The following is a 26,565-nucleotide window of genomic DNA, read 5'->3' on the forward strand; positions in this document are numbered from 1 at the left end:
GAGGCTATGCACATTTTATATCTCAATCTCACTCACAAGTCATGGCTGGAACACAGAATAGAAGCACGAAGGAAAAAGCAGAGCACATCGAATTGAAGGAAAATAACTAACCAGAAAACAAGAGCACAAAAGCTAAACGAGTAGAAGGAGAATGAAGAACCTGCCACAGTGAAGAAGAAATAACGACGGGAAGCGACGAGGAGCTGCTGCTGTGGCCTGATTGAAGAACTCCTGCTAGCTGCTGCTTTGACCAAGAGACGTCACGCAAAGACCGACAACCTCCGACAGCGAAGAAAACGGTGACTACAATGAGGGTGGATTTTGGCTAGGGATTTCGATTTGGGGGGAAGAATGAAAATGGCGAAGCCGAAAGCTGAGTTGCCTTCACCCTTCGATAAGCTGTATGTTAATTTTTTTTTCCAAAATTTCTTCAACCTGAAACGGCATCATTCCACAGTTGAAGGTTTAAAAAAAAAAAAACTTCAAACCGGGCAACCCATCAACCCAACGATTGCCCGGTTTTGACCGGTCCGTTCACCCAGCAGTTTTTCTAGCAAACCAAACCGGACCAGACACTGGTTCACCGGTTTTCCGGTTGAACTGGCCGGTCCGGTCCGATTTTTTTTTCCTTGATTTATTTATCTGGGCTTTAAATATGTGAACTTCAGCTTGTAAAGCTGTGTTCTGTTAAATTTAATTTTTCAAGAAAATTAATCAAACTCTAATTTTGAAAACAAGGCACTGTATCAGTGTATCTTGGAAAACTCGGGCGTAATCATTTATACATGCACATGTTAATATTATGTTTGAGAATTCATCCAAACATGTCACCAAGACAACGTGTTGTTAACTTAAATCTGAGTTATTGAAGCACTCAACCCTTGTTTTCCTTTTTCTTGTTGTTTAGTTTGTTTAAAAATTTTAAAAATATGGCTTAAGAGGCTTTTACCACATATGTATATATCCATGTCTGTATTTCCTAGTGAAGGGGCATGAACTTAGCACATTCGTTTATATTACTCTCTAGCCAGTTCCATGGGGAATGGTAAAATTGATTGGTAATGATATTTTAGAAAAGATAATACCTATTTATAATAAATAACTAACTTAGCTTTTTTTTTTAATTTTCTCAAATTAGTCAACTAGCTTTTATAATTAAGTCTGGAGGTAGTATAATTTTTGGTCTTTCTAATTTGTTTTCATTTAAATTTTAGTCCTTCAAGTTTCAAAATATAAGTTTTGGTTCGTCAAATTTTTTTCCCTTTAAAATATTGGTCTCTATAATTTAATAAAAGTCTAAATCATTTTTTCTTTTGAGAGACCAAAACCTATGATCTGAAACTTAAGATACTAAAATTAAAATGAGGACAAAATTAAGAGACTAAAGATTATATTAACTCTTTCCTTAATTTATAACTTTTTTGGCAAAATCTTAAATTTATAATAGATTATAGAACGGTTTGAAGCTAAGCTCTTAAAATATAAATGAGTTTTAAGAAAATTTTGAAAAATTTCGGTAAAAATACTTAAGCAAATTAACTTTAAGGATTAAAAATCTTTATTACTTTGTTAGTGTGAATGGTATTTTAAAAACTATTTTTATCATTACGCGTCACTGATTCGCCACGCTCGCCCTTTCGTCCCAAATCGTCATTTCCCCTCGTCCTTCCACCGCCCCCTGTTCTTTTTCTATTTCCGTCCCTTTTTACCAGCGCACTTGTCTCCTTACTCCACCTCGCAAGACTTTATTAAAAAGAAAAAGCTTTACTTTTCTGGTTGCGTAGCTCCTTTCTCTAAGCCTTCATCATTTCAGACATTTCTGGGGAAAATTCTTAAAGGGTGAGATTTAGAAGCAGCCAAAGCCTCTCATATCTCTTTCTTCTTCCTCCCATCACTCTGGTAAATCAGTTAATCTCACATCCTTTCCGGCTTGATACACAGGTAACTTCGGCTCTAATCTCTTGCTTTCATCTTTTTGTTTGATTTGCATCATTTGTTCTTCAGTCTTTTTCAGATTATGCTGTTTTTAATTTCAACGCATGCATTTCTTTCGGGAAAACGAAGACACATATAACCAATTATTCTGAGAAATGATCGAGGAATTGCTGATTTCTCTATGGCATTAGGTTTTTTTTTTTTTTGGGTAAGATGTAAATTTGAGTGCGGTAGTTTTTTAGAGCTAACTTTTAGTGTAAAAACAATGATACTGATTATTAATATTTTTATTATAAAAATAAATATTATTATGATTTTAAATTTTCAGAACAAATTTATATCAGAAAATTTTCAGTCCTGAACCAAAATGTTGGAGACAAATTTACATTTTAACTATTTTTTTTTAACAAGGAAAAACAGTGATGTCCTCTTTTCAATTTTTAAAGTTAAGTAAAAGAACATCAAAAAATAAGAAATTATTGAAATGTGTATTTTGAAAATAATTGATGTTTGCAGGCCTAAAGATAAAAAAATGAACCGTACGGATCGACTATCTGTGAAGAGCAAAGGCCATTACCCCATCAGTGGTGCGGCCCATCAGATGAAGCTGGAGCTGCTGCTGTTCCATCAGCTGACGCAGCTGCATAGGTAGTGCTGCATAGATGGTGCTTTTATTTTCCCTCCAATATATAAATTGATAAGATTAAAATATATTTTTAATTTTTAATAAAATTTCATTTTATTTTTAATTTTTAAAAGTATATTTTTAGTTTTTCAATATCTTGAAGATTAATAAAATATTCTTAAATATTAACATATTAAATTTAATTTTTAAAGTAATCATGAGTTACAAAAACTCATAATTTTTAATTAACAGTTTTATGATTAAAAAACTAAAACTATATTTTTTAAAAATAGATGATCAAATATATATTTTAGTCCATTAATAAACATTTACACCTAAAATGTTGTTATTATTCTTTTAATTTTTATTTTCAGAAATGATACTTTTTTAAAGAAAAAAAATTATTCCAAGATCCAAATTTAGAAGTTTATTTTTTTAAAAAATCTTACTGATAAATGCTTACACTTATTTAATTCATTCCGTTTAAATGATAAATATTGTTCATGTTATTAGTTTACGTTTCTTTTTTGCCAACGACCTATAAATTTACGTTATGTTAAGTCTTAACATAAATTTGATAAATAAATTTATGCAACTAGTGATGTGAGAATTAGTGAAAATAATTAATTTTTGAATTTAATTTAGAAAATAATTTTCCTTTCCTTCTCTTAATATCAATTAATGATTTCAAATGAATGTAATAAACATATAAATTAAAATGAATATGTAGTTGAAGAATTTAAATTTAAGCTTGTTTAATGACAATACACTAAATTGAAAAAACAATATTTGATTGTAACTTAGTTCTTAAACTAAATTAAAATTTTATATAAAATTAAAAACTAGCACTTATGTCTTGGGTAGGAAAAAGTAAAACCGAACCGTAACTGATTACAAAACCGAATGCATTTTCGATTTTTCATTTCAATTATTTCGATGTTTGGTTATTGGTTGGTTAATGAAAAAAATTTTAGTTTCAAACCAAAAACTAAAATTTATATGTATATATAATATTTTTTGTCAATATATAATGTTATATATACGTACATAAATATATATGTCTGTACATATATATATGTCAATGTCTATAGATATATACTTTTATGTCTCTACATAGAACATGAAACTAAGTAAGTGATATCCCTAGAGGCGCATCCTCTTCCTCATCAGTTATCGCCCCACATTGCATCAGGCTTCATAGCTTATTTGCTCCCATCACATTCTCCTCCTCTAGTTCAATCTTCTCATTTAGTCACATTTTAGCTGCTCCCATCATAGTCTTCTTCTTTGGTCTAATTAAATTCTTCACCGCATCAGTCTCCACCCTCCTCTCCATCTCCTTGTATTCGACACTTGGTTAAGCTTGCTGTCATGTCTCAAGATTCATCTCTCCTTAAATCCTTGAGACATCTAGCTTTAAATATATATTTGATTTTGTTCTAGGTTTTTAATATTGAAGCTGCACATGTGCATGTGATCATTGAATTTCTATATGAGAAACCCCATATTAGTTGAATTGCTATTGTTTCTTCAAATCTAATTCAGTGATATTTTTAATTTAATCTCCTAATATAGTGAATAACTAGAAAAGCTTATTGCAATATAAAATGTCCTAAAACCGCCAAACCAAATTATTTTAGTTAATTCAGTTCGCATATAAGCTAATGTTCGGTTTCAGATCGATGTTTAAAAATATACACATTTCGGTTATTTAATTATTTCGGTTGGTGAACCTAACCGAACTGTCATGGAGGAATTGTCTTGGGTGGCTTGCTGTCGTGGAGGAATTGTCTCATCTGTAAGGCCGCCTTTTCAAAATGCGGCACCAGAAAGAACTAGCAAGAGAGACGAGAGCGGAGAACGAAGGATGACGAAAAGGTGGTGAATGAAGGTAAAGAGAGTGAAGATGGGGATAGAGGAGAAGGGGGAGAGCTAGATAAGGATTGGGATCGACCTTTAGGTTACGTTTGGTAGAAAGCATTGAAAATGAGGGATTGGGATTGGGATTACAATTGAAAAAATCTATTAAGAGAGTGTTTAGTATAAGAGATTGTTTGATATATGGGATTAGCCAAAGCCATGTATGTGGGATTAGAGAATACCATGGGGGGAAGTGGTATTCCCCAATCCCACCTTTATGGGTATACCTAATCCCATATAACAAACAATTATTCATACTAAATACTATTTTAATGATTTTTTCAATTGTAATCCCAATCCCAATCCCTCATTTTCAATGCTTTCTACCAAACGGGACCATAATTCCTACGAGTTGTGTTTGGAAAAGATGACATTAGGAAGGTAGGAGAGAAGACACTGATAATGAGTCTCTGGGTGCATTCTCTTACAAAGAAAAGCTTCTTTCACCGTGATGTTCTAGGTTCCTTGTGAAACATGATGAACAGGAAGACATTGTGAATGGATGAAAAGCATTCTTTGCTAAGAAGAACAAAAGCATAGGGGCTACATAGGGAAAGAATGATTCAGATGAAGAAGGAATAGGGAGCTCTAATAGTAAAAGTAAGTATCCTATGTTAGTGGTAACTGCCAAGCAGCATACTACTCAGTGTTAGCCTTGGTTGAATTCTTTAATTATCATAGTGCTAGGGCTTATTTTTCAAAGAACATTCTCTTGAACTAGGTGAAAAGGATGTGGAGGCTAGAGCTGGGAATCAGGACTCGCGAGCTTAAAATGGTTGGCTCTCCAGGGTCAAAATTTCAAAAATAGCTCAATTTACTAGGCCTGGTTTTTAAACTAACAGGCTTTGGGTCAGCCCGTGGGCTTTTGGCTGGTTTAAGAAAAAAAAATGCTATTTTTATATATTTCTTATATTTTTTATCAAAAAAATGGAAATAAACCAATGAAATTGTTAATAAAAGACATAAGTATGAATAAAATTAAGTCACAAATACAAAATGTCATCATATATAATTGTCCATCAACATCTAAGAACATCTAAAACATTCATTAACAAGATAACATCCAAAAGTTTTATCTATAGTGTAATTGTGCAATAAATAAATATTATCATTAATCTTTTAAAAATTCATCATCACTATAATCAATTACTCTTCTTCATAAGTATGTTTTTTTTTCGTAACAAAAAATATCAGGTTTTGTTTATAGGAATTTTACTTTTAAATTTTGCAATCTAATTATTATTTTACTTTAATGTGAGAAACATTATTGTTTAAACTCATGAATTTCTAATTCAAATTATAAAATCACAAGTTATATAAGTATAAAAACACTCTATTATCAAATATATATAGTTTAAAAATATCAACACAGATAATATAATTCAAATTATTATTAAAGTACAAATTAACCCATTTTTTAAAAATTTAATTGGATAAATTATTATATAAAACTAAATAAATCAAATCATTCTATAAAATTTAATTTTAAAATGATAATAATAACTAAATATTTGAAATATTATTAACAATGTAAAAAATTAATAATAATGTTTTACATTTGAGGGAAAAAATTTCAAGTTTGACCCTCCTAATTTCAGAGCATAAACAAGCTTGCTTCGATTTCAGCCCATTTTCCTGGCTCTAGTGGAGGCTCCAAGAACCAATGAAGGTTGTGCCTTTTAGTAATGATTATTATACTGTCTAATACACAAGTCGGGAGGACTGAGATTATGATTTTCAAAAGAAAACTTGAATGATTGATGACCATTACTTATTAGTGCAATATTAGAGACCTAACTTTAATCTTTAAACACACAAAGGAAAATAGCCACTTGGATACGGATACCAAAATTGCTGGTGGAGTGTTATACTACCTAGTGTTAGCTTGGTTGAATTCTTTGATTATCAAAGTGCTAAGGGCTCATTTGTCTAAGAACATTCTCTTGGATTGAGTGAAAAGGATGTAGAGGCCCTAGGAACAAATGAAGGTTGTGCTTCTTAGTAATGATTATTATATTGTCTGATACACAAGTCAGGAGGACCGTGATTGTGCTTTTCAAAAGGAACCTTGAATAATTGATGACCATTACTTATTCGTGCAATATTAGAGACCTAACTTTAATCTTTAGACACGTAAAGGAAAATAGCCACTTGGATACGAGTACTAAACTAGTCGGTAAAGTGTTATAATATGGAATCACTATGGATTATTGGAAAAATGGTAGGCAAGACCTTAAAAGTAGATAGATCCACCTCTATCTATGACAAGGTTGGCTTTGCTCGAATATATATAGAGATTGATCTTCAACAACTTTGTTACCAGCATACATGACATTTGAAGAGGATAGACAGATTGTGTATGAAGGTTTACACCAGATTTGCTTTGAATGTGGGCTATATGGGCATGAGAAACACAATTGCTCAACATTACAAAGTAAACAGAAGTTGATGAATAGTAATCACTTGAAAAGTGGATAATAAAAAGGAGGTAGACAAGAAGAGCGATTGACAAACAAGACCAATGTCTGAACATGTTGGTCGGTGGTGTTTTGCCAGAAACCACCAATCACTTAGGGCCTTACATGTTGATTGGGTGAGATTTTCATGGAGAAGTTGTGGCTACGGATATGAAAGGATTAGGGAAGAATGAAGCGACTAAAAATTATTATGGGATCATGAAAAGGGCTAATAGTAAATTGGGTATAAACTTAGGGGAGTCAGAAAAGGAAAAATAGAGAAATTGTCAGGATCACAAAGAGCTATAAGTAGGAAGTTTGGAAAGAAAATTAATAAATGAAACAGGTTGGATTAGTGTGGCTAAACATAAAAGTGAGGAAAAGCCCACAAGGAAAAGAGAATGTGGGTATTGGCAAGTTGAAATATAAAAAAAAGAAAAAAAAAACAGCTTGAGAATAGATAGACCTATTAAAGTCCGCAACTCTTTTAATGCTCTCCAAGCTGGTCCATGGGGTATGAAAATGCCCCTTTTTCATAGGAAATAGTGGACCCACTCTGGACGAGATGGATATTAGTCTGGTGTATGATTTTCACATGCAAAATATCAATACAGGTAGACCTGGGATAGGGCCAAATTGCAAAGGAGATGAGGGAACATTGATGTTGCATTTCTCAAATGAACTTGATGACAAGAAGGAAGCTCATAACAAGGATGACGTCCAAACACTGGACAATAAAACCATATCATCTTATGAGATTGTTTCCTTATGAATTTCATGATATAGAATTGAAGGGGTACTAGGTCGAAGTCATCTCCTAGCTTGGTACAAGAGCTTCAAAAGTATTATCATCTGGATTTTCTAGCTTTACTTGAAACTCATCCGGGTAAAAGTAAGGCTGAGAAATGAATATCTCATCTTGGCTTCCAAGACTTTATCTTCATTAACACTAAAGAATTTAGTAGAGGAATTTGGTGTCTTTAGGGCGCAAGTGCTCGAAGGGTAGAGGTTCCAAAAAGACACATACAATTTATTCATCTAAGAATAGAAAATAGTAAGCGAGACTCATGGTGCATGACCATTGTTCACGCTACACCGAATGTCCTTACTAGACAAAACCTGTAGACATAACTTTCAAGGTTGGGAGAGCATATTGATAAATCATGGATTCTTAGCGATGATTTTAATGCAACATTACTCAAATCTGAGCGTCGGTCTTCAGTAAGGATTCCATGATGTCATTGATAAAGTCAAAAGTAGACTCTCAAGGTGGAAGATTGGCTCTATTTCTCTTACTGGCCAAGATATCTTAATATCGACTGTCATGTTAGCTATCCCTAGGTATGTAATGCCAATCTCCTCTCTTCTTCTTAACTCGTGTGATGTGCTTGATAAATGCAACAGAACTTCTTATGGGGAGACTCTGAAACACAGTGAAAGGTAGTGTGTGTTGGGTGGGACATAGTCTGCAAAGACAAAATCTGATGAAGGCTGAGGTTGAAGCATACCCAACTCCAAAATCATTCTTGTTAATGAAGCTAAGATGAAAAATGAAAAGAATCCAAATGACTTTTGGTTAAAGTGGTGTGTAACAAATATAGATGTGGTGATGATTTTATCCCATGAATTAATTGTAATGGGCAAGGATCAAATGTATGGAAAGGCATTAAGACAACCTGGAAAAGGTGCAATTGGTTTAGAGTGCAGTGCTGATGGCAGAAGTGTTTGGTTAAGATGGGATAGACATGGGGGGCTTCTTGTTAAAGTTGGCATACACAATGCTCTCCAGTGGAGGCATATAACCAAATGTCTTTTAGTATAGAGTTTAGAAACTTTAGTCCCCTAACGTTACAAGAGCTTTCTCACAAATACTACTCAATACAAAAGAGAATCAATGATAATGAGCTTTATCTGGACTGTGGTAGAGCAATGAAGGATATAATCCATGTGTTACGAGAGTACACTACATAAGGCTCTTTGGCATAAGTTAATTTAATCATCCTAATGGAGATACTTTGCTGAATGACTCTTTATGACTGGCTATGGTAGAATATGAGACATAAGGGAATAATGGTAAGGGTTGGCTAAGCATTTAAGCATTTTCACTATAATCTGTTGATAGTTATGGATGAGGAGTAATCTTTTCATTTTCAAAGGTCAACATGTTGTAAATGACATAGTGATTTATAACGCAAAAGCTCTTTCTTATAACATGTAGAAAACTCGACAGTCTTGCTGGCATTACTATGCAAAGTGTAACAACGGGTCTCCTAAACTAGTTATTAACATTTTTAATCAAAATTTAATAATTCTAATAATACTAATCATAGTAGAAAAGAAATTTAGTAAAACATTTGAAAGTGTTACCATGACTATATATAAAACTTGAATCACAAGAAACATTAACCATAATAGAAAAGAGTTGTTAAATTAATTCTTGAAAATAGAGGTGAAAAATCGGTTGGCCTGCTAGTTAGTTACGAGCTAGCCTATTACGAGTTTTGAAATCATGCAGGCCAGTCCTAAAGGATTGCCCTTTGGTGGGCTCACATGTTGCCTGCCAGCTCGCCCTGTTAAGGGGTGGGTTGGCTCGCCAACCTCCATCCTTTTTTTAAAATTTTTTTACATATATATTTAAAACTTTTTTAAAATTAAATTATAAATTTTATAGATCGAATTTTCTTATTCTTATATTTTCATATAATTATATAATTAAATTAGTCTCAAAAGTTGAAATATAAAATATAATTCATGTTAATAGTTAATTTATTAGTAAAAAAAATGATAAAACAATAAAAGAAAAGAGAAATTAAATTTAAAATCAAAATCTCTAACAAAATAGAAAGTTATATGTAAATAAGTAAAAACGAAAAAACTTTTTCTTATTAAAATTAAAAAAAAATTGTAAAAAAACTTTTTTTAAAAAAAAAAAAAACGGGTTTGGGTGTGAAGCAGCGTTGACCCAAATACCCAATAAGCATTAGTTCTCCTTGAAAAGGAGGTGATCCAATTGCACACCTCCAATACGACTATGTTGTTACGATTTACTCCAGTCACTAGCCCTGCCTTTGCCTTTAGCATCCTTGCAGATTGACGGGCTCAACCCATGGTAGGTTGTGGGTTGTGGGTGTGGGCTGAAAAGGATCATGTATCAGAATGATTCATTTTTTTTTTTAACCCAAACCCAGCCACCTTATGGTGGTTGGCAGGGAGCTCAACCCATATTACTAGCTCTACTTGAAATCACCTATCATAATGAAAAGAGATAAACTTATCTTTCAATACTTATCTTTGATAGAAAAGAATTAAATTAAAACATTTGAAAACCATCATAGATATTAGAGTTCTAGTACAATTGTCAAATGCAAATAAAGATTAATAATGTTCCATAATAACTGGGCTTTGGGTATTATGAACCTAAGCCTAATAACAAGAAATTTCCTAAGTAATACTGTCATAACTTTCCAAAAGCAACAGTATTCAAATATTTTCAAAAGTCATTATAGATCCATAACTCACAAACACAAGCAAATACCTAGAGGTTTCCTACCTTCTACTAGCATGCAAGCCAGCAACAATTTATTAAAAGTATGTAGCTAATACAACTAATTTTAAATAAATAAGAGTCTAAAATGAGCCATACGTGATAATGTACAAATACCCATCACATAACTAAAAGAAAGCTATATAAGATTAACTTGATAACTAAACCTTTAATGCCATAAAGAACCACAAAATGAGATAAAAACCTTAGTAACAAATGATCTTACTAATCACACATACAAGTAAATACTCGTGAGGTATCAAGTAGTATAGTTATACAAAGCATAACACTCATAGTTCTCACATGGTTACATATGTATCCAAATACAATTATTTATTAACACGTCCCCCTTAGCACTTCCTTCCTTATTTTCTCTAATTGAACCCATGGGTTCGTACTCACCCACGTGACTAGTAGTCTAATACAACAAGCCCACCGATCAAGTGATATGGACCAGTCAAAATCTACAGAGCACAAGACCAGACGATGAGTTCCCCTTCTAGTCAACTAGTGGGATGTCATTGCCCAACAATACACATGTAGACTAAAGGACCAACCAGTATACATTCGGTGGCCCACCATCTTACTGCCTTTATATATAATATGTACAAAATTCACCCTTTTGTTTTTTTTTAATATGCCTCCTATCAATCAACGTTTACTATTCACTCTCATAATTATATTCATGAGATTTATACAATAATTGTTCAACAATGAGATAATAACTTTTCACATTTGCTAAACTCAAGATTTCTATTTTCATTCATCAATATCAATGCTTAAAATTATTTCTCAATAAAATCATGTCTCACAAAACAAGTTTATAAACCCATAGTTTCATGACTATATTTCAATAATACAAAGCATCTCAAGGCAATTTCAATAATAATATATCTCACTACTCAAATAAATCTCATGTAATTTAAAATATTCATAAATATCATACAAGCATACATAACAAATAGAAAGCGATTACTTTTTGTCAAAGCTATACAATACCATATTCAAACCAAGTCCTTTACTCAAACCAATAGTTTAAAACCAATCTACAACAGTAACAGGTAATTACATATTAATTCATAATTATTAGAGTGGTTCTCAATAAATATAGAAAATCAAAGTTACTCTAAGACCCATTGCAATACTAAAATTAGAGTCCTAATAGCTCAATCAACTAATCTAAATCATTCATTCATCTCAAATTACTCAATTCAAATAAAACTCCCAATTTCACATTTAGGCCTCCAACATCAAAATACTCATTTGAAAATTTCAAACTCTAACAGTAATCTAAATCAATTAAACATAAATTCTAACTCATAAAAGCATAATCCAATTATCAAACCTTAATTCAAACAACCACATTATCATCAACTATCATAAGCCCCTCATATCTCACAAACCCTAGGTTCAATCTTCACATAACTTCAAACCAACAAAACTAAACTGATTAAACCCTTAATATAACCCATGTAAGTCACTTAAACCCAAAATATTTGGTCAAAACATCCCTCATTTCAAAATCATTCAAGAACCCTAACTTTCAACTATTTCAAAATCTGGAAAAAAAAAATCTATGAGAAAATGAGAGAAATCAAGTTAACAAAACTTACTTTAATGTGTGGATGCTCAAAAACATTCCTAGAAGTAAAAAATACCAAGTCTTAGTAGAGCCAAGGGTACCCACCATGACCTCCTCTTCAAAACTTATGTTTTTCAATTGAAAATTGCCACTCTTGTACAGGTTTGATGTCGTTCAATCTTCACATAACTTCAAACCAACAAAACTAAACTGATTAAACCCTTAATATAACCCATGTAAGTCATTTAAACCCAAAATATTTGGTCAAAACATCCCTCATTTCAAAATCATTCAAGAACCCTAAATTTCAACTATTTCAAAATCTGGAAAAAAAAAAATCTATGAGAAAATGAGAGAAATCAAGTTAACAACACTTACTTTGATGTTTGGATGCTCAAAAACATTCCTAGAAGTCAAAAATACCAACTCTTAGTAGAGCCAAGGGTACCCACCATGACCTCCTCTTCAAAACTTATGTTCTTCAATTGAAAATTGCCACTCTTGTACAGGTTTGATGTCGTTCACTGCAGCCAATTTTAAAAATTCATACTTAATTTCCCACCCCTTTCAAAAATTATAAATAAGGACTCTTTGGAAAGATTAAAATGACCAGCATAGAACTTCTATTCTTTCCCATCCTCTTGTCATCCTCTTCCCCAATCATGACCGTTAATTTCATCTAAGGTCTATTTTAGCTAATTTTCTTTCTTTCAACCTAATTTTTTTCATTTATTTTTTGCTTCAATAGCATATACAAGTTGGGTGTTTCAGTTTTAAAACCAAAGAAAGTTGCTCCTCAATCTGTCTATGATACACGTACTTGTTCAATTTAATCCTTGTGAAAAATTTATCAAAGATGGACACTACTGCTCTAGGATTGTGTGAGCTTGTAAAATCAAAGCTAGAAAGCCCAAGGTGTCAAATGAAGGTGGAAGCCATGGCTGTTTTGCTGTAATGCTGATACATAATATAATCGAAGGGTTGAATCGCAAGCGCTTTGAAGTCTGAAAAAAAAAACTCCTCAAAAGGACGATGCTATGATAAGTGAGTTGGTTTTAAGCCCTTAGATGAAATTAACAATCATGATCCAGGATGGGAAAGAATAGGAGAGGTTCCGTGCCATGAAACATCTAGATAGCAAAGTGACTTACTAAAACTGCTCCAAATTTTATAGGTAGCAAATTAGCCTAACTTTAAAAATTCATAATTAATTTTATATATTTTCAAAATTTGTAAATTAGGATTCATTGGAAGATTAAGTCTCTACTTTCAAATACAAAAAGAATCATTGAGAAATATTAGGGTTAATATGCAACCAGCACCTCAAAGTTTTTTTTTTTTTCCAGTTATGTGCAATACCCTGAAGTATTATTGATGAAATACAGAGGTTCAACTGAATTACATCCCTGGAGTAACAACAAACCTGCTAACTACATGGGACTGAATGTCGTGCATGGATTCCACATCATTATATGACCTCCAGATGATTTAGGGGGTGTTTAGATAGAAACCAAACCATTGTTTCAGAAGTATTTTTACGTTTTACGAAGTAAATATGTAGAGGAATTTACCTCGTTTTGCGGAAAAGTACTTTTGAAACCATAGTTTGGAGGTTGCCAAATACCTCCTTAGTTAGGGCACTAGATAGATGAGGATTGTACCTCTGCCTCCCTGTCATTAGTTGAAATTATAAAATGTTCGGAAAATTGATTTTTTAATCAAAACCCTAAACAATAGGATCTTAATATATATTTGAAAGTAAATCATCCGATATTCAAATTAGGATTGTCAAGGTCCATATTTTATTTTGTTGTATTTTTCTTGAAATTAAATTGCAATTACAATCTGTATTTTCTGATATTAATATTCATTTGATTCTGGCCTAAAAATCATTTGATAGGGCCCGGTACGATGTTTTCTTGAGCTTCAGAGGTGAAGACACTCGGGCATCTTTTACTTCTCATCTCTCCTCTGCTCTAAGCAATGCTGGAATTCTTGTTTTCAAAGATGATTCAAACCTTCCTCGGGGAAACCATATCTCAATCGAGTTGCCACATGGAATTGAACAATCTACAATTTCAATTATTATCTTCTCCAAGAATTATGCTGGTTCTAAATGGTGTCTCAACGAGCTCTCAAAAATTATGGAGCTTCACAGATTACTAGGTCGGGTAATTCTGCCTGTGTTCTATGGTGTGGATCCGTCCGAAGTTCGTAATCAAATGTCGAGTTTTGGAGCAGCGTTTCGAAATCTTATGCAAAGAAGTTCTCCCACGGAAGATGAAGTGTCGAGGTGGAGGACAGACCTAGGTGAAGCCGGGGGCATTGCCGAGTTTGTTGTGCTCAATTCCAAGTAATTTTTAAATATTTCGTTTATATATTTCCTTTTAATTTTGCTAAGCCTAAATAGAGACACAAAAGATTCTTGCTGCAATGTGCACCATTAGTCACGTAATTTTTTTGGCCAGTAAATCGCTTGTTATATTGTATATGAGAAGATTTTATGTCTAGCAAGTAACAAATAATAGCAATACATTGAAAGAGTCAGTGTTATATTGATACCTCTATATAATCAATGTGCTGGGGTGGAGTTCTGACAAGCAACTGAAAGTTTTGAAGTCAAATATTGGGTGCATTATTAGTGGCAAAATAATTTGGTTTACTATTTTTTTTCCCAAAAAAAAAATTAATTATAGCGATTTCATTAGCAGAGACGATGTTATGTTATGTTTTAAATTATTGTTTGGATTTTGTCAAATTGATATCATTTATTCTCATGGTTCTGTAAATTATTCAAAGTATGATATTTTTGTTGCCACTGCAATTTTCTTTTCCGGCATTAAAAGTTGCAGCTTAAAGTAAGGACTAATACTTAAGCAGTGATCTATAAAAACAAGAGATAAAATTTATTTTTAGTACAAGAAGGACCAATCCCTTCAATTTGTTCCCTATAAAATTTAAGGTATGTTTTAGTAATTAGTCCATGGAAAAGTTATTTAATAAAGAAAGAGGGTGAGCGAAAATATTTTTACCATATTTGGTAATGGCAAATGGCTTTGTTGGAAATAAAGTGTTGCGTGTTTAAGAAGAGAGTTTTCCCTTTTGATTTCTGATACAGTCATCTTTGCTGGCTAGACCTATGAGATGAAAAAGAAGAAAATAAAAGCAAAAGGAAAGCTGCTTTAAGACTGCCACCAATCTGAAGAAAGAAGCAGCGAGTTAGAGTGCTCTAGCGTGTTTTAGACCTGTCTTTTATTTAAAAGTGTGTTTTGGGGATTGCGTTAGTTACTCTTGGCTTCTTTTTAACCAAAAGGGCATCTTGAATGGTGGCAGGACTTATTTTGTATTGTGAGTGCGGTGAGGAGAGCTCTAGCCCTCTCAAATGCCAGGTTGGGGGTGGAGTAAGGTCATCTTGCTTCATCATATTCTGTTTCTGTTCTAGTGTCTCTCCCTCCGGATTAGTGTTGTGTTAAGCTTTCTTCTATTGCAACTCCCCTCCATTCCGTTAAAGGGAAGAATACTTTGATATTTAATACAAACCAGTGTTTGATATCCATTATTCTGCTTGGGTTCCATCAATTTCTGATTTTGTACCAAAATAACCCTTTGTTTCGGTCACTTCCCTTAAGGAATCTGTTTTGAAACCGGATCAAACCTTAGTGTCTATATTGATAGACTCAGATTCCTTGCAGTGACAAGAGGTGAAAGTTAGGAAAAACAGAGATGCAGGGCTCACATTTTATTGTGGGTTCATCATCTCTCTTTCTCTACTCTCACTCTCCCTACCAATGATTTGTGGTGATCCTCTCACATTATTGACTTGTGCTAATTGAAAATTTTCTGCATGTTGTTTTTGCTGATAAGAGGAAACTGCAGCATACTGTTCCTTAGTTCTCTCTCTCTATTTTTTTTTTTTAAGTGACCCATGTTCCCTTGAGTTCAATCATTTGTTTAAGTGTTTTGCAAGTGCCTTTTTCATGTGGACTTGATTGAATGTTCTCTTGTGGTCTAAGTTTTCAACTCTGTTCTCTTAAACGCTTGGTCTTTGTAATGTATTTGTCTTGTTATTGATCTCAAAGCTGTCATGTTTTTATATGATGAACTTTCATTTGATATTTTCATTTTAGTTTGCTACCTAAAGTTTGATATTGACATTTCCAGTTCTAATCTAGTTTGTTCATAATGTCTGTACTAATTCTGATGTGTGTTGCCGTTAATAGCTTGATAATTTTTTTTTTATACTCTTGCTTATGTTATTGGTGCTCATTTTTTGGTATAATTTGTTTATAATTCAGGAATGAAAGTGAGGATATCAAGACTATCGTTGAGTGTGTCTGTAAAATATTGGACAAGAAAGACTTGTTTATTGCTAACCATCCTGTAGGACTGGACTCTCGTTTGGAAGATTTGATTAAAAGATCAAAAAGCCATTCAATGAATGGTATTCTCCTCCTAGGAATATGGGGGATGGGGGGTGTCGGCAAAACAACTATCGCCAAAGCCATCTATAATAAAATTGGTCGAGAATTTGCTAGCAGAAGCTTTCTTTCAAACATTAGGGAAGTTTGGGGGCAAGATAATGGTCCAATTAGCCTACAGCAACAGCTTTATTCAGAAATCTGCAAAACAATGGTGGCAATACGTAGCATTGATTCAGGAAAAATCACATTGCAGGAGTCTCTTTGCCATAAGAAAGCACTTGTTGTGCTTGATGATGTGAATGAGGTTAAGCAACTAGATGCTTTATTGGGAAGTCGTGACTGGTTTGGTCTAGGAAGTAGAATAATAATCACTACTAGAGATAGGCATCTGCTCGAACTCCTTGACGCGGATCATGTATATAAAATAAAGGAAATGGACGAAAGTGAATCTATTGAGCTTTTTAGTTGGCATGCATTTAAGCAACCAAGTCCGAAAAAGGTATTCGTTGACCTTTCTAGAAATATAGTTGCTTATTCTGGAGGACTACCTCTAGCCCTTGAAATCCTAGGCTCCTATCTATTTGAGAGGGAAAAGAAAGAGTGGAGAAGTGTACTGAACAAACTAAAAAGAATCCCCAATAATGAGATACAAAAGAAGCTAAGAATAAGCTTTGATGGTTTAAGTGATGATATTGTGAAAGAAATCTTCCTTGATATATCTTGCTTCTTTATTGGGATGGATAGGAGTGATGTCACACGAATATTGGATGGTAGTGGTCTTTTTCCAGACATTGGAATTAGTGTCCTTGTGGAGCGGAGCCTTGTAACTGTTGATGAGAAGAACAAGCTAGGCATGCATGATTTGTTGCGAGATATGGGGAGGGAGATAATCCGAGAACAATCACCAAAAGAACTTGGAAAGCGTAGTAGGTTATGGTTTCATGAAGATGTGCATGATGTATTATCAAAACATACTGTAAGTGCTTTCCTATGGTATCTTTATCATTCCTTCTAAGAAGTAAAATGGCTTGGGAAGCCAATTGAACATGAATGAATTGGGTGTTTTGGTATACTTGTAGTTTATTTTTCCTGGGCAGACATTGTGTATTTTTAAAAGTCATCGTTTTAGTTACTTACTCTAAAAATTTGTTTGTGAAGTAGGTTTACATTTTTCCTTTTAGTAAATAAATAACATAGATACAAACTTCAAATTTTATATGATATTTATTTGTAGGGTACAGGATTTGTCGAGGGGCTAGCTTTGAATTTGTCACAAACCAATAAAGATTGTTTTTCTACCAAAGCGTTTAAGCAGATGAAGACACTTAGATTACTCCGCCTTGGTAATGTGGAACTTGATGGAGACTACAAGTACATTAGCAGAGATCTCAGATGGCTTTATTGGCTTGGCTTTCCTTTGAAATACATCCCTGCCAACTTTTATCAGAAAAATTTAGTTGCTATTGAGTTAAAGTATAGTCGGCTTAAACGAGTTTGGAGGGAGCCCCAGGTATGTATACTTTTTTGGCATCAGGAAGAAAGTATTAATCATTAGATTTTATTTCACTGCATAACCTCTAGATGGGTCTTTAGTTGAGACTTTTCTTATAATAGCTTTGGATGAAGCTACTTTCATCACTGTTCTTGAATATAGCTGCTGAATTTTTCTTCAATTTACTTTCTTATTTATATTCGTTGCTATAGATAGAAGCCTTTCCACCATCATGACTACTTATTTATTTCGCTGTTAGGACTTCATGTCTAGCTAATTAAAGCTATCATTTCAAGTATAGTGTTTTGGAAATCATTCTTGCTGAGATGGAAAATTTTACAAAGCGGTTAATCAAAGTTTATAGAAGTTGATCAAACCTGTTACTGGAATATCAAAATCATGTATACTTTCTACCAAACTGTATTATAAACCCATAAAATAAAGCAGCAGCACTCAACATTTTACTTACCGTTTTCTAATTGGTTCATTCTTTTATAAGATGTAAAACGCTATTTTTATGAGACCTGCCAAGCATCAAGTGCCTGCACACTTATTTTTACTCTAATGATAGCCTTTAATAGTGATACCAAAATTGATGGTTGTTGATTTACTTTATTTTATGGGTTTATTCACTAATTTTCCCTTGAATGTTCTTTCCTTGCAGTTATTGGAGAGGCTAAAAATCCTCAATTTGAGTCACTCCTCTTTTTTGATGCAGACTCCTGACTTCTCAAAACTACCAAATCTTGAAAAGTTGATTCTTAAAAATTGTCCAAATTTGTCCAAGGTTCATCCTACCATCGGGCATGCCAATAAACTCCTTTTAATAAATTTGAAGGATTGTACTAGCCTTTGCACTCTCCCAAGAAGTATTTATAATTTAAAATCACTAAAAACTCTTATTCTGTCTGGTTGTGTGAGGATTGAAAAATTAGAAGAAGATATAGAGCAAATGGATTCCTTGACAACTCTGATTGCTGATGACACTGCAATAACAGAAGTGCCTTTATCTTTGGTGAGGCTAAAAAGTGTTGGATATATATCTCTTTGTGGCTATAGGGGATTATCACGTGATGTGTTTCCTTCCCTCATTTGGTCACGGATGTCCCCAACAAATAATCCTTCATCTCTTATTCCATCACATGTGGGCATGCAAGTTTCCTTAGATGTATTGAATGGTAATGCCCCTGGTCCTTCATCTGTCTGTAATAACCTCTCAGAGCTACGAATCCTTTTGTTGGGAATCATATCAGAGAATGACCCTGAAGTAATTCGAGGTGCTACAAAAATTTGGGAATCCTTTCATGCCAGAATTTGCACGGACATGGCAACAATTCCAAATACTTCAAAAATCTTTGAGATTGAATCTTCTGTGTTAACTAGTCATCATAGTCAGGTTCACATCTCAAGATCAGAAAATTTTTTGAGGCATCTTCTAATTCAAATCGGAAAGAATGATCAAGTCACTGCTATTCTTCTGGAGAATATCTCACAGGTTCTCTTTTTCATTCGTCTTTTTTCTTTTTTCTTTTTGGTTTAAAAGAATATTCATTCCTATTATATGGAATTCTTTAATAAAATTGGAAATGACCTTTCTGCTTGCCTTGCTATATAGTTGAACTAGGCTACTGCTTGTGTTATTAAGCAGGGATTGACTCCCAGGAATTACAGTGATGCTTACATCCTTCCTGGCGACAATTACCCCTGTTGGCAAAGTTTTAAGGGTGAAAGAGCTTCTGTGAAGTTTAAAGTACCTCGGGTTAGCGGTCGTGATTTAAAAGGGATGATTATATGTTGTGCCTATTCCCCTTCAAGTGATTTGAGTAACAAGGCATGTGAATCTTGTGTTAGTGTAGTGATCATAAACTATACAAAGACAACCACTCTGTGTTACAGGCAAGATTCACTGACTTCATTTGAAGAAGCTGAGTGGAAGCAAATAATATCCAATCTAGACTCAGATGACCGAGTGGAAGTGATCGTAGTTTTTGGCAATGGATTCATTGTGAAAAGGACAACAATCTACTTAAAATACGACGAGTCATTTGATGAACAGATAGAGCATCCACCATCACCAAGTATTGTTAGCTTCTTGAAACCATCTTATTTTGCACAATGTTTAAGAGTTAAATCCGATTAAAGTTTTTGTTTCAAGGAGGGAAAAGAGTTAATAGATTATTGTTAATTTTAGTTATCTTGTTCTTTAAAAAGATTTCAGGGTTAACGGTTTTGCTTCTTTGTGTTTGTAGGTTGAGAAGTTGATAAGAAGCCTATGCAGACTTATGTTAGAAGGAGGAAGCGACAGAAGATCAATTAGTAATTCTTTAGTAGTTCTTTTTTTTTTTTCCTTATTTTGCTATTGCATAATTTGTGTTATTGTTTGAGAGATTTTAAGAGTCAAATAAGTATCTATATTGTCACTAGGATCCCTACATCCAATGTGTTACTATTTAGCTGCTGGAGTCAGCTCCCAAATTTTAAGAATTATTGCTGGATCTTATTTAATTGTTTTAATGTAATTTCAGTTTGTAACTAGATTAGCCCCCACATCACTCAAGTAATGACAGCTCATTTTTATCCCTGGGAGATTCTCTTTACTCTTTGGCTGGCTATTAAAAAATAGATGGGTGAAATATTTATTCTCTTTTTCAATTAGATTTTCTTTTCATTTATTTTCCTAAAAGCAATTTGAGCCCCTGCCAGAAATGGAATGCCGAGAGAAGACCCAAAAAGGGTAGGGCTCGTTTGTTTTCTTATTTTGAAAACAATTTTTCATTTTTAAAAAACAAAGATGCTTGTTTGGTAGTACTACCTTCGGTCCTTAATATAAGACCTTATTTGACTTTTTGTTTGGTCCTAATTATAAGACTCCAATCCATTTTTCTCTCATATTTATGCATTTTTTTCCAAGATAGTCCTTCTAATAATAATAGTTCTAGCCAATACACTTAATTAGCAAGGATATTTTAGAAATAACAACACTTATTTATTACAAATAACTAACTTAACTTACTTCCTTAATCTCCTCAAATAAGTCAATTGGGTCTTATAATTAGGTCCGGAGGTAGTATGTTTTTAGTTGATTGTTTTAAAAAACAAAAAAAAACAGTAATATGTTTTTGAAAAAAAAGACCCAAAACAATTTTTATATTTTTTTTAGTATTTATAGTTTTTTTTGGAAAAATTAGAGACATCTTTTTGTCTTTTTACCTACCGCTCGCCACGTGGTGGTGGCCACTGCTTGTCAAATGTATTTTTGATATTTTTTTAATTTCAAGTATGATTTTTTTTAAAGTAACTATCTAAGCATATTTTGTTTATTCTCAATATTTGTTTTAAAAAACAATTTGATAAAATTGTCTTTGGGAATAAGAAAACAGAAAACATGAGCAACCTCTCAGAAACCTTTGCCCCTTTGCCCCTTTGCTCCGGGAAGGAGAAGCAGCAGAGCTCTAGAATCCAGTAAAGTGGTGCCACCGCGCGCAGACAAGAAATGATTGAATGCTTATCTTATCTTTTTAATTTATCATTAATTTTTTTTATCTTTTTTGGTTTATAATGTTTCTTAGGTTATCTGGTCTTGGAAAAAAAAAATCCATACTGTATTTGTATTTGGTTTTGATAAATTTACTACTTTTTAATTATTTTTATTTTTTAATCAAAATTAATTGTATAACTCATCAGACTTGGATTACAAATCTAATTGAATTTATTTCTTGCAATGTGTATTGGGGCTCACCACACACACACACATATTTGAAAGATGGGTTCTCCCGTTCTAGTGTTGAAATGATCATCGTGCAAATCCCAAGACTAAGATCATTTCACACTTTATTGTGTTGAAATTCGGGGATTTTGATTCATGAAAATTAAGTTATTACTTGTTAAAACAATGAAAAATTAATATATATATATATATATATATTGACGCTTATTTGTGTTGAGATAACCACATATTGATAGTTCTTAACTGGTCATTGGTCATTTAAACTACGCTAATTAAGATACTTTTTATGATTAAATTGTTTAGCTTTATTAAAAAAATTGACCAAAGAACAAAAACTTCAAGTGAGATTACTTAGAAACGATCGTAAGAGTTAGTTTTGAAGGGTTGAAAGGAAATATTTCATTAAGGCTGTACTTACTGGTTTTATTTCCACATCATAAATCAGTAATACTAGTATCAACGATTCAGCATGACCATTTTTGTCATTAAAATATTTCCATATTTTTTTCTAAAGTGGCCTATAGTTTTAACTGAGTTAGAATTTGCGATAAAAAGAAAATAAATATAATAGAAACAATATATATAAATTATATTAGAGATTGAGTTTAACTGATTCAGAATTAAGGCTAAAATAAAATACTATAAATGCAAAAAGAGTTAATTTAAAGAATTTGAGCTTAGAACAAGAGAATTCAAAATATCAATATGCATATTACTTGTACCATTGTAATAAGAAGACCAAAACGAAAAACTAATTTTAATTTTTTAATCCTTTTTTGGGGGAAAAAAATAATCCAACCAAATAAGAGAGGCGAAAATATAAGGCCACGCGGAGTAAGTTCAGGACTTCAGGCTAGAGGATAATGGAGGAACCGAAGAGGAATGGCGCGAAACTAATTCATTTTCGTACCAGAAAATTTAAAACCACGCCAGTCATGGATGCTCTATAGAAATTTCAATTTCAAATATCGGGAATAATGCGTTCTGTTTCGCTGCTCTCTGCTATTAGGGTTAAGATTTCCGAACTGCACACAGAGCAAGAACAAGCATGCATTCGAGCGAGTTCGACGGCGCCGCAGCCTTCTCCGGCGGTGGTTTTATGCCGTTTCAGGCAACTCAAGGCCATGAACCTTCCTTCTCCTATTCCCAGGTCCATATCTTTCGCATACCTCTCTCTCTCTCTCATATTTTATGTTCTAGCAAGCGCGATTAGTGCTTTGGTTTGCTAATAACTGAACTGCGACAGTTGATTCAATATATTCTTTTTATTTTTATTTATTTTAAATTTCTCCGAGCAATTAGCAACCACGTATATTTTGGAATATTGGGGAAAATTATTGGCTGAGTTATCTTTGTTACTGTTGAAAGTTAACTTCTGAACCCACTTAATACTTCGCTTTTGCAGAATCGTGATGCTCAGTCATTGCTTCCTCTGACGGTCAAGCAGAAAAATGATGCATTTCAGTCAAGTGATGATAAGTCTAATATGATTATTGACTGCGTGGCTGTTAATAATGTGAGTTTTTTTGAATTGCAAATTGACTGTTGGCAGTGGTCTTCTTTTCTCTTGTTCTGATAGTTTGAGTTAAAATCGTATCTAGGTCACTCTTGTAGGAAGGTTGTGCAACAAAGCTGGAAGGATTACTGATGTTACATTTGTACTAGATGATAGGACTGGGAGGATTGAGTGAAGTAAATGGTGATATTTTTTTATTTGTTGATGTTCTTCTTCTTCTTCTTTTTTAGTTTGCTTTTTCTGGTCTTTTAAATTTTCAGTGACAGGTAATTTTGCATGTGCAGGCTCCAGGAAGATGTAGACACCAATGAAGCGGAGGGTCTCAGGTAATTTTGCTACTTATGTCTAGTGCAGTATTCGCTTAGTAATTTATCTTTTAATGATTTCTTAGTTTCATAACCTTTTTAATTTCTTTCATTAGTCTCCTCTTCAAACAAAAACTTTTCTCGGTTATGTGATCATTGCGATCAAACTTTTTAGCATTGTAACTTGACACAATGAATATGGATTTATGAGTTGGTAATTTTCTTGCTAATCAGAATTTCAGAACATTACATGTCCAAACATTATTTGCCATTCTGCAGTGAGATGGTTTATAAAGTTAATGTTTCTAGTTGCCACCTCTTTTTGAACGTATGGCTTCTTTCATTCCGTGAAATATAGTAACTCCTTTTCTCTTTTTGGTTTCAGGGATGGAATGTATGTGCGCTTACATGGACACTTGAAAGGTTTTCAAGGAAAAAGGACCTTAAAGTTATTCCCTTTTAGGTGTGTCATTAATATCAAGTCTAATTATTCCAGTTTAGCAGTTCAATGTTTTTTATTTTCTTCTATACGTAACACCGTCAGAGTGCCAGCCTATAGTGAAGATGATTGGGTTTTGAGAAATGCATATGATAGGAACCTTGCTAAATCCTGCTAGAATAACACAAAGAACACTGCTAGACACTTATATTTGACATTGAAGCAGAAGTGCTCCTTGGACAGCTTACAGAAACCAATTCACTGTCTTACACAGACACATGCTAGTGCCAACAAGATTCAGTAAAACGCAACTGACCAAGCACACACTTCAGTTATACACCTCCAGACCAATCACAAATGCAAACCAGAAACTGACACAGGAGCTGGCAAGACTCCTTCATTCAGCACGAGAAATTAGTGACATAGCAGAACAATCTGGGCATTATAAGAGGAGACAGACCAAGAGAAGAAATGAATAAGATGGTAATGACGCAAGACCAGTGCTAGCTTTCGAGAGTCTAGCTCACTACCTAACCTTTATCTTAAAGATTCTCTTCCCGTTTTCCCATTGCAGGTTTCCTTCTTAAATAGTGTCTTCCATCCGCTTCCTCAGCCACCCTCTGACCCTTCATACATTAAACCCTTGTACAATTGGCCAGTCTATTGGTTTCAGCTCTAGTTCCCTGTTTCTACCCTTTTTTCTTTTTGAGACAATTCTTTGCGGCAGTAATAAATGGGGTAGGATGAATAGTCCAGTCAATACACCTTGTTTATGTCACTTTGCCCTCTGCTTCATGTCTACAAAATTATGTGACTTGGATGACCAGTCCTATTGTGATAACTGTAAATGGGCTAATGATCATGTCATCGAGCAAACGATGAGACCAAGCTGTTATTTTGTTACTAGTTTAATCTTCATTTGAATCACTTCCCGAGATTTCTCTATGCATTCTTTTTTTCCTGTTCATTTGAAATTCTAGTTGTTGACATTATTTGACATGGAAAGGTTTATTTGAATGAATTTCCTGGGTTATCATGGATTCTCCATGAATACTTTTATAACGGATTGTTAGCTCCTTTTTTTTTTTCACATCAGCAAAGTCCTATAGTATTTGTTTGTTCCTTATTTCTTACTTTTGAAATCTACTCTGGTGTTGTTTCCAGGCGTTTGAGCGACTTTAACGAGATTGCAAGTCACTTCATCGATTGTATATACGTTCATCTCTATAATACCAGGATACGGGTATTAGTTTATAATATTGCAAATTATATCTGGCTTTGACGTGACATAAATGTGCATATATGATTCTTGCAAGGTTGTGCTGTCCATTATCTTTAGTTTTAAATTTTTCTTATCCTGCACGATAAAATTTAAAGAATAGTGTGCTGAATCAGCAATCTATGCACAATTCCTTACCTATTAATCCCACAAGAGGTTATCAAGCTGCCCCTTCAAATCAAGTGAGAGGACTATTTATGAATGATAAATTTATTTTTGACCATTTTATAAATATCTTATTTGATGTAGTCCTTTTTTTTGGGGGGGGGGGTCCTTCCTAGTTCTCTGGTCAGCACAACAATGGTCAGAAGGGTGTTGAAGATATGGTCTAAGATATCTTGCATCTCCCCTCGAACAGGTAATTCTAGAATGTGATTTGTGTATGTTTAGTAGTTAATCTTATTGAACATGTGGCCGACTCTGGTGCCTTCCTGAGTGGATGGATTTATCCTTGATTTTGTTTCTTATTATGGGGGGGAAAAAAGAAAATAAAATAAATAAGGGAGAACAAAAAACTAATCTCTGGATTGTAGGCTCTTCCACATGACTGCTTAAAAATAATTTAAATCTTCCTTTCGAAGCAAACGAAAGAAAATTGATAACGGCATATAATATCGAGTCATGAGAATTACATTGGGTTAGGAAAGAATTAGAATTAAGCTGTGAGGCGATACGTTTGATTATATATTGCAAGTTTGATATGCATAAGCTTTGCTTAAAATTGAAGTGTGCCCTCCAGTGCTTCCCAAGTTGCATACGGCTGTGGCATTTTATAGTCTTCAAAATTTCGTTATCATTATATTCTGTGTTATTATCCTATTATGCACATATAGGTTTTGTTAAAAATTTTACTTGCAAAACTTGGTCCATTACTCAACTTTATCTTTCTGTTGCTTCAGGGCAAAAGAGGAGGGTGTCTCTCGGGATCTTATTGCACAGCATCTTGGACTTCCTTTGGATAAGCTCATGTCTGTCTACTTATCCTCTCTCCTTCCCCTTCTCATGTTGCTTTGCAGGACCATGGTGACGCAGGTTCTGGTGTTGAGGAAGGCGCCATTTATGAAGCTATAGCTGATCATTACAAGTCAATTATCAATGGTTGACATCTTGTCAATGACTTTGATCCTTATTTGAGCCCGTCTGGTGATGATCATCCATTGCATGGTTGACTCTGCTTAACCTTTTATGCATCATAGCAGTTGCCTTAATTAGGGAGAGAAGCTAAACCTTAGTCTTAGTACCAGACCTTGATGTCACTGTTTCTTGTGTTCTTTTTACTCGCTAACTAATGATAGTATGAGTTAGTACAGATTAAATGATATGT

At 33.6% G+C, this 26,565-nt stretch overlaps 1 protein-coding gene and 1 pseudogene across 1 annotated transcript; both read left to right on the top strand.

Moving 5' to 3' along the window:
• The first annotated feature begins 357 nt into the window (after nt 1–357).
• On the top strand, nt 358–20,115 carry LOC114711109 (TMV resistance protein N-like). Its single transcript, XM_028895460.1, has 7 exons — nt 358–401; nt 2,452–2,583; nt 13,963–14,415; nt 16,358–17,459; nt 17,718–17,993; nt 18,640–19,470; nt 19,624–20,115. The coding sequence occupies exons 1-7, from the start codon at nt 358–360 to the stop codon at nt 20,113–20,115; spliced, it is 3,330 nt and encodes a 1,109-aa protein (XP_028751293.1).
• Nucleotides 20,116–22,750: 2,635 nt separating this feature from the next.
• On the top strand, nt 22,751–26,344 carry LOC114711110 (replication protein A 32 kDa subunit B-like; annotated as a pseudogene).
• Nucleotides 26,345–26,565: the final 221 nt, after the last annotated feature.

Source organism: Neltuma alba, unplaced genomic scaffold (genome assembly GCF_004799145.2).
Source record: "Neltuma alba isolate B1F8T4 unplaced genomic scaffold, ASM479914v2 tig00011277_pilon, whole genome shotgun sequence".
Lineage (NCBI taxonomy): Eukaryota > Viridiplantae > Streptophyta > Magnoliopsida > Fabales > Fabaceae > Neltuma > Neltuma alba.

Bases quoted from the DNA above. Each gene is read 5' to 3' on its own strand.
- LOC114711109 (XM_028895460.1), top strand. From the start codon at position 358: ATGGCGAAGCCGAAAGCTGAGTTGCCTTCACCCTTCGATAAGCT. The intron at 402-2,451 runs GTATGTTAATTT...TGATGTTTGCAG, and splicing joins CCTTCACCCTTCGATAAGCT to GCCTAAAGATAAAAAAATGA. The intron at 17,994-18,639 runs GTATGTATACTT...CTTTCCTTGCAG, and splicing joins GAGTTTGGAGGGAGCCCCAG to TTATTGGAGAGGCTAAAAAT.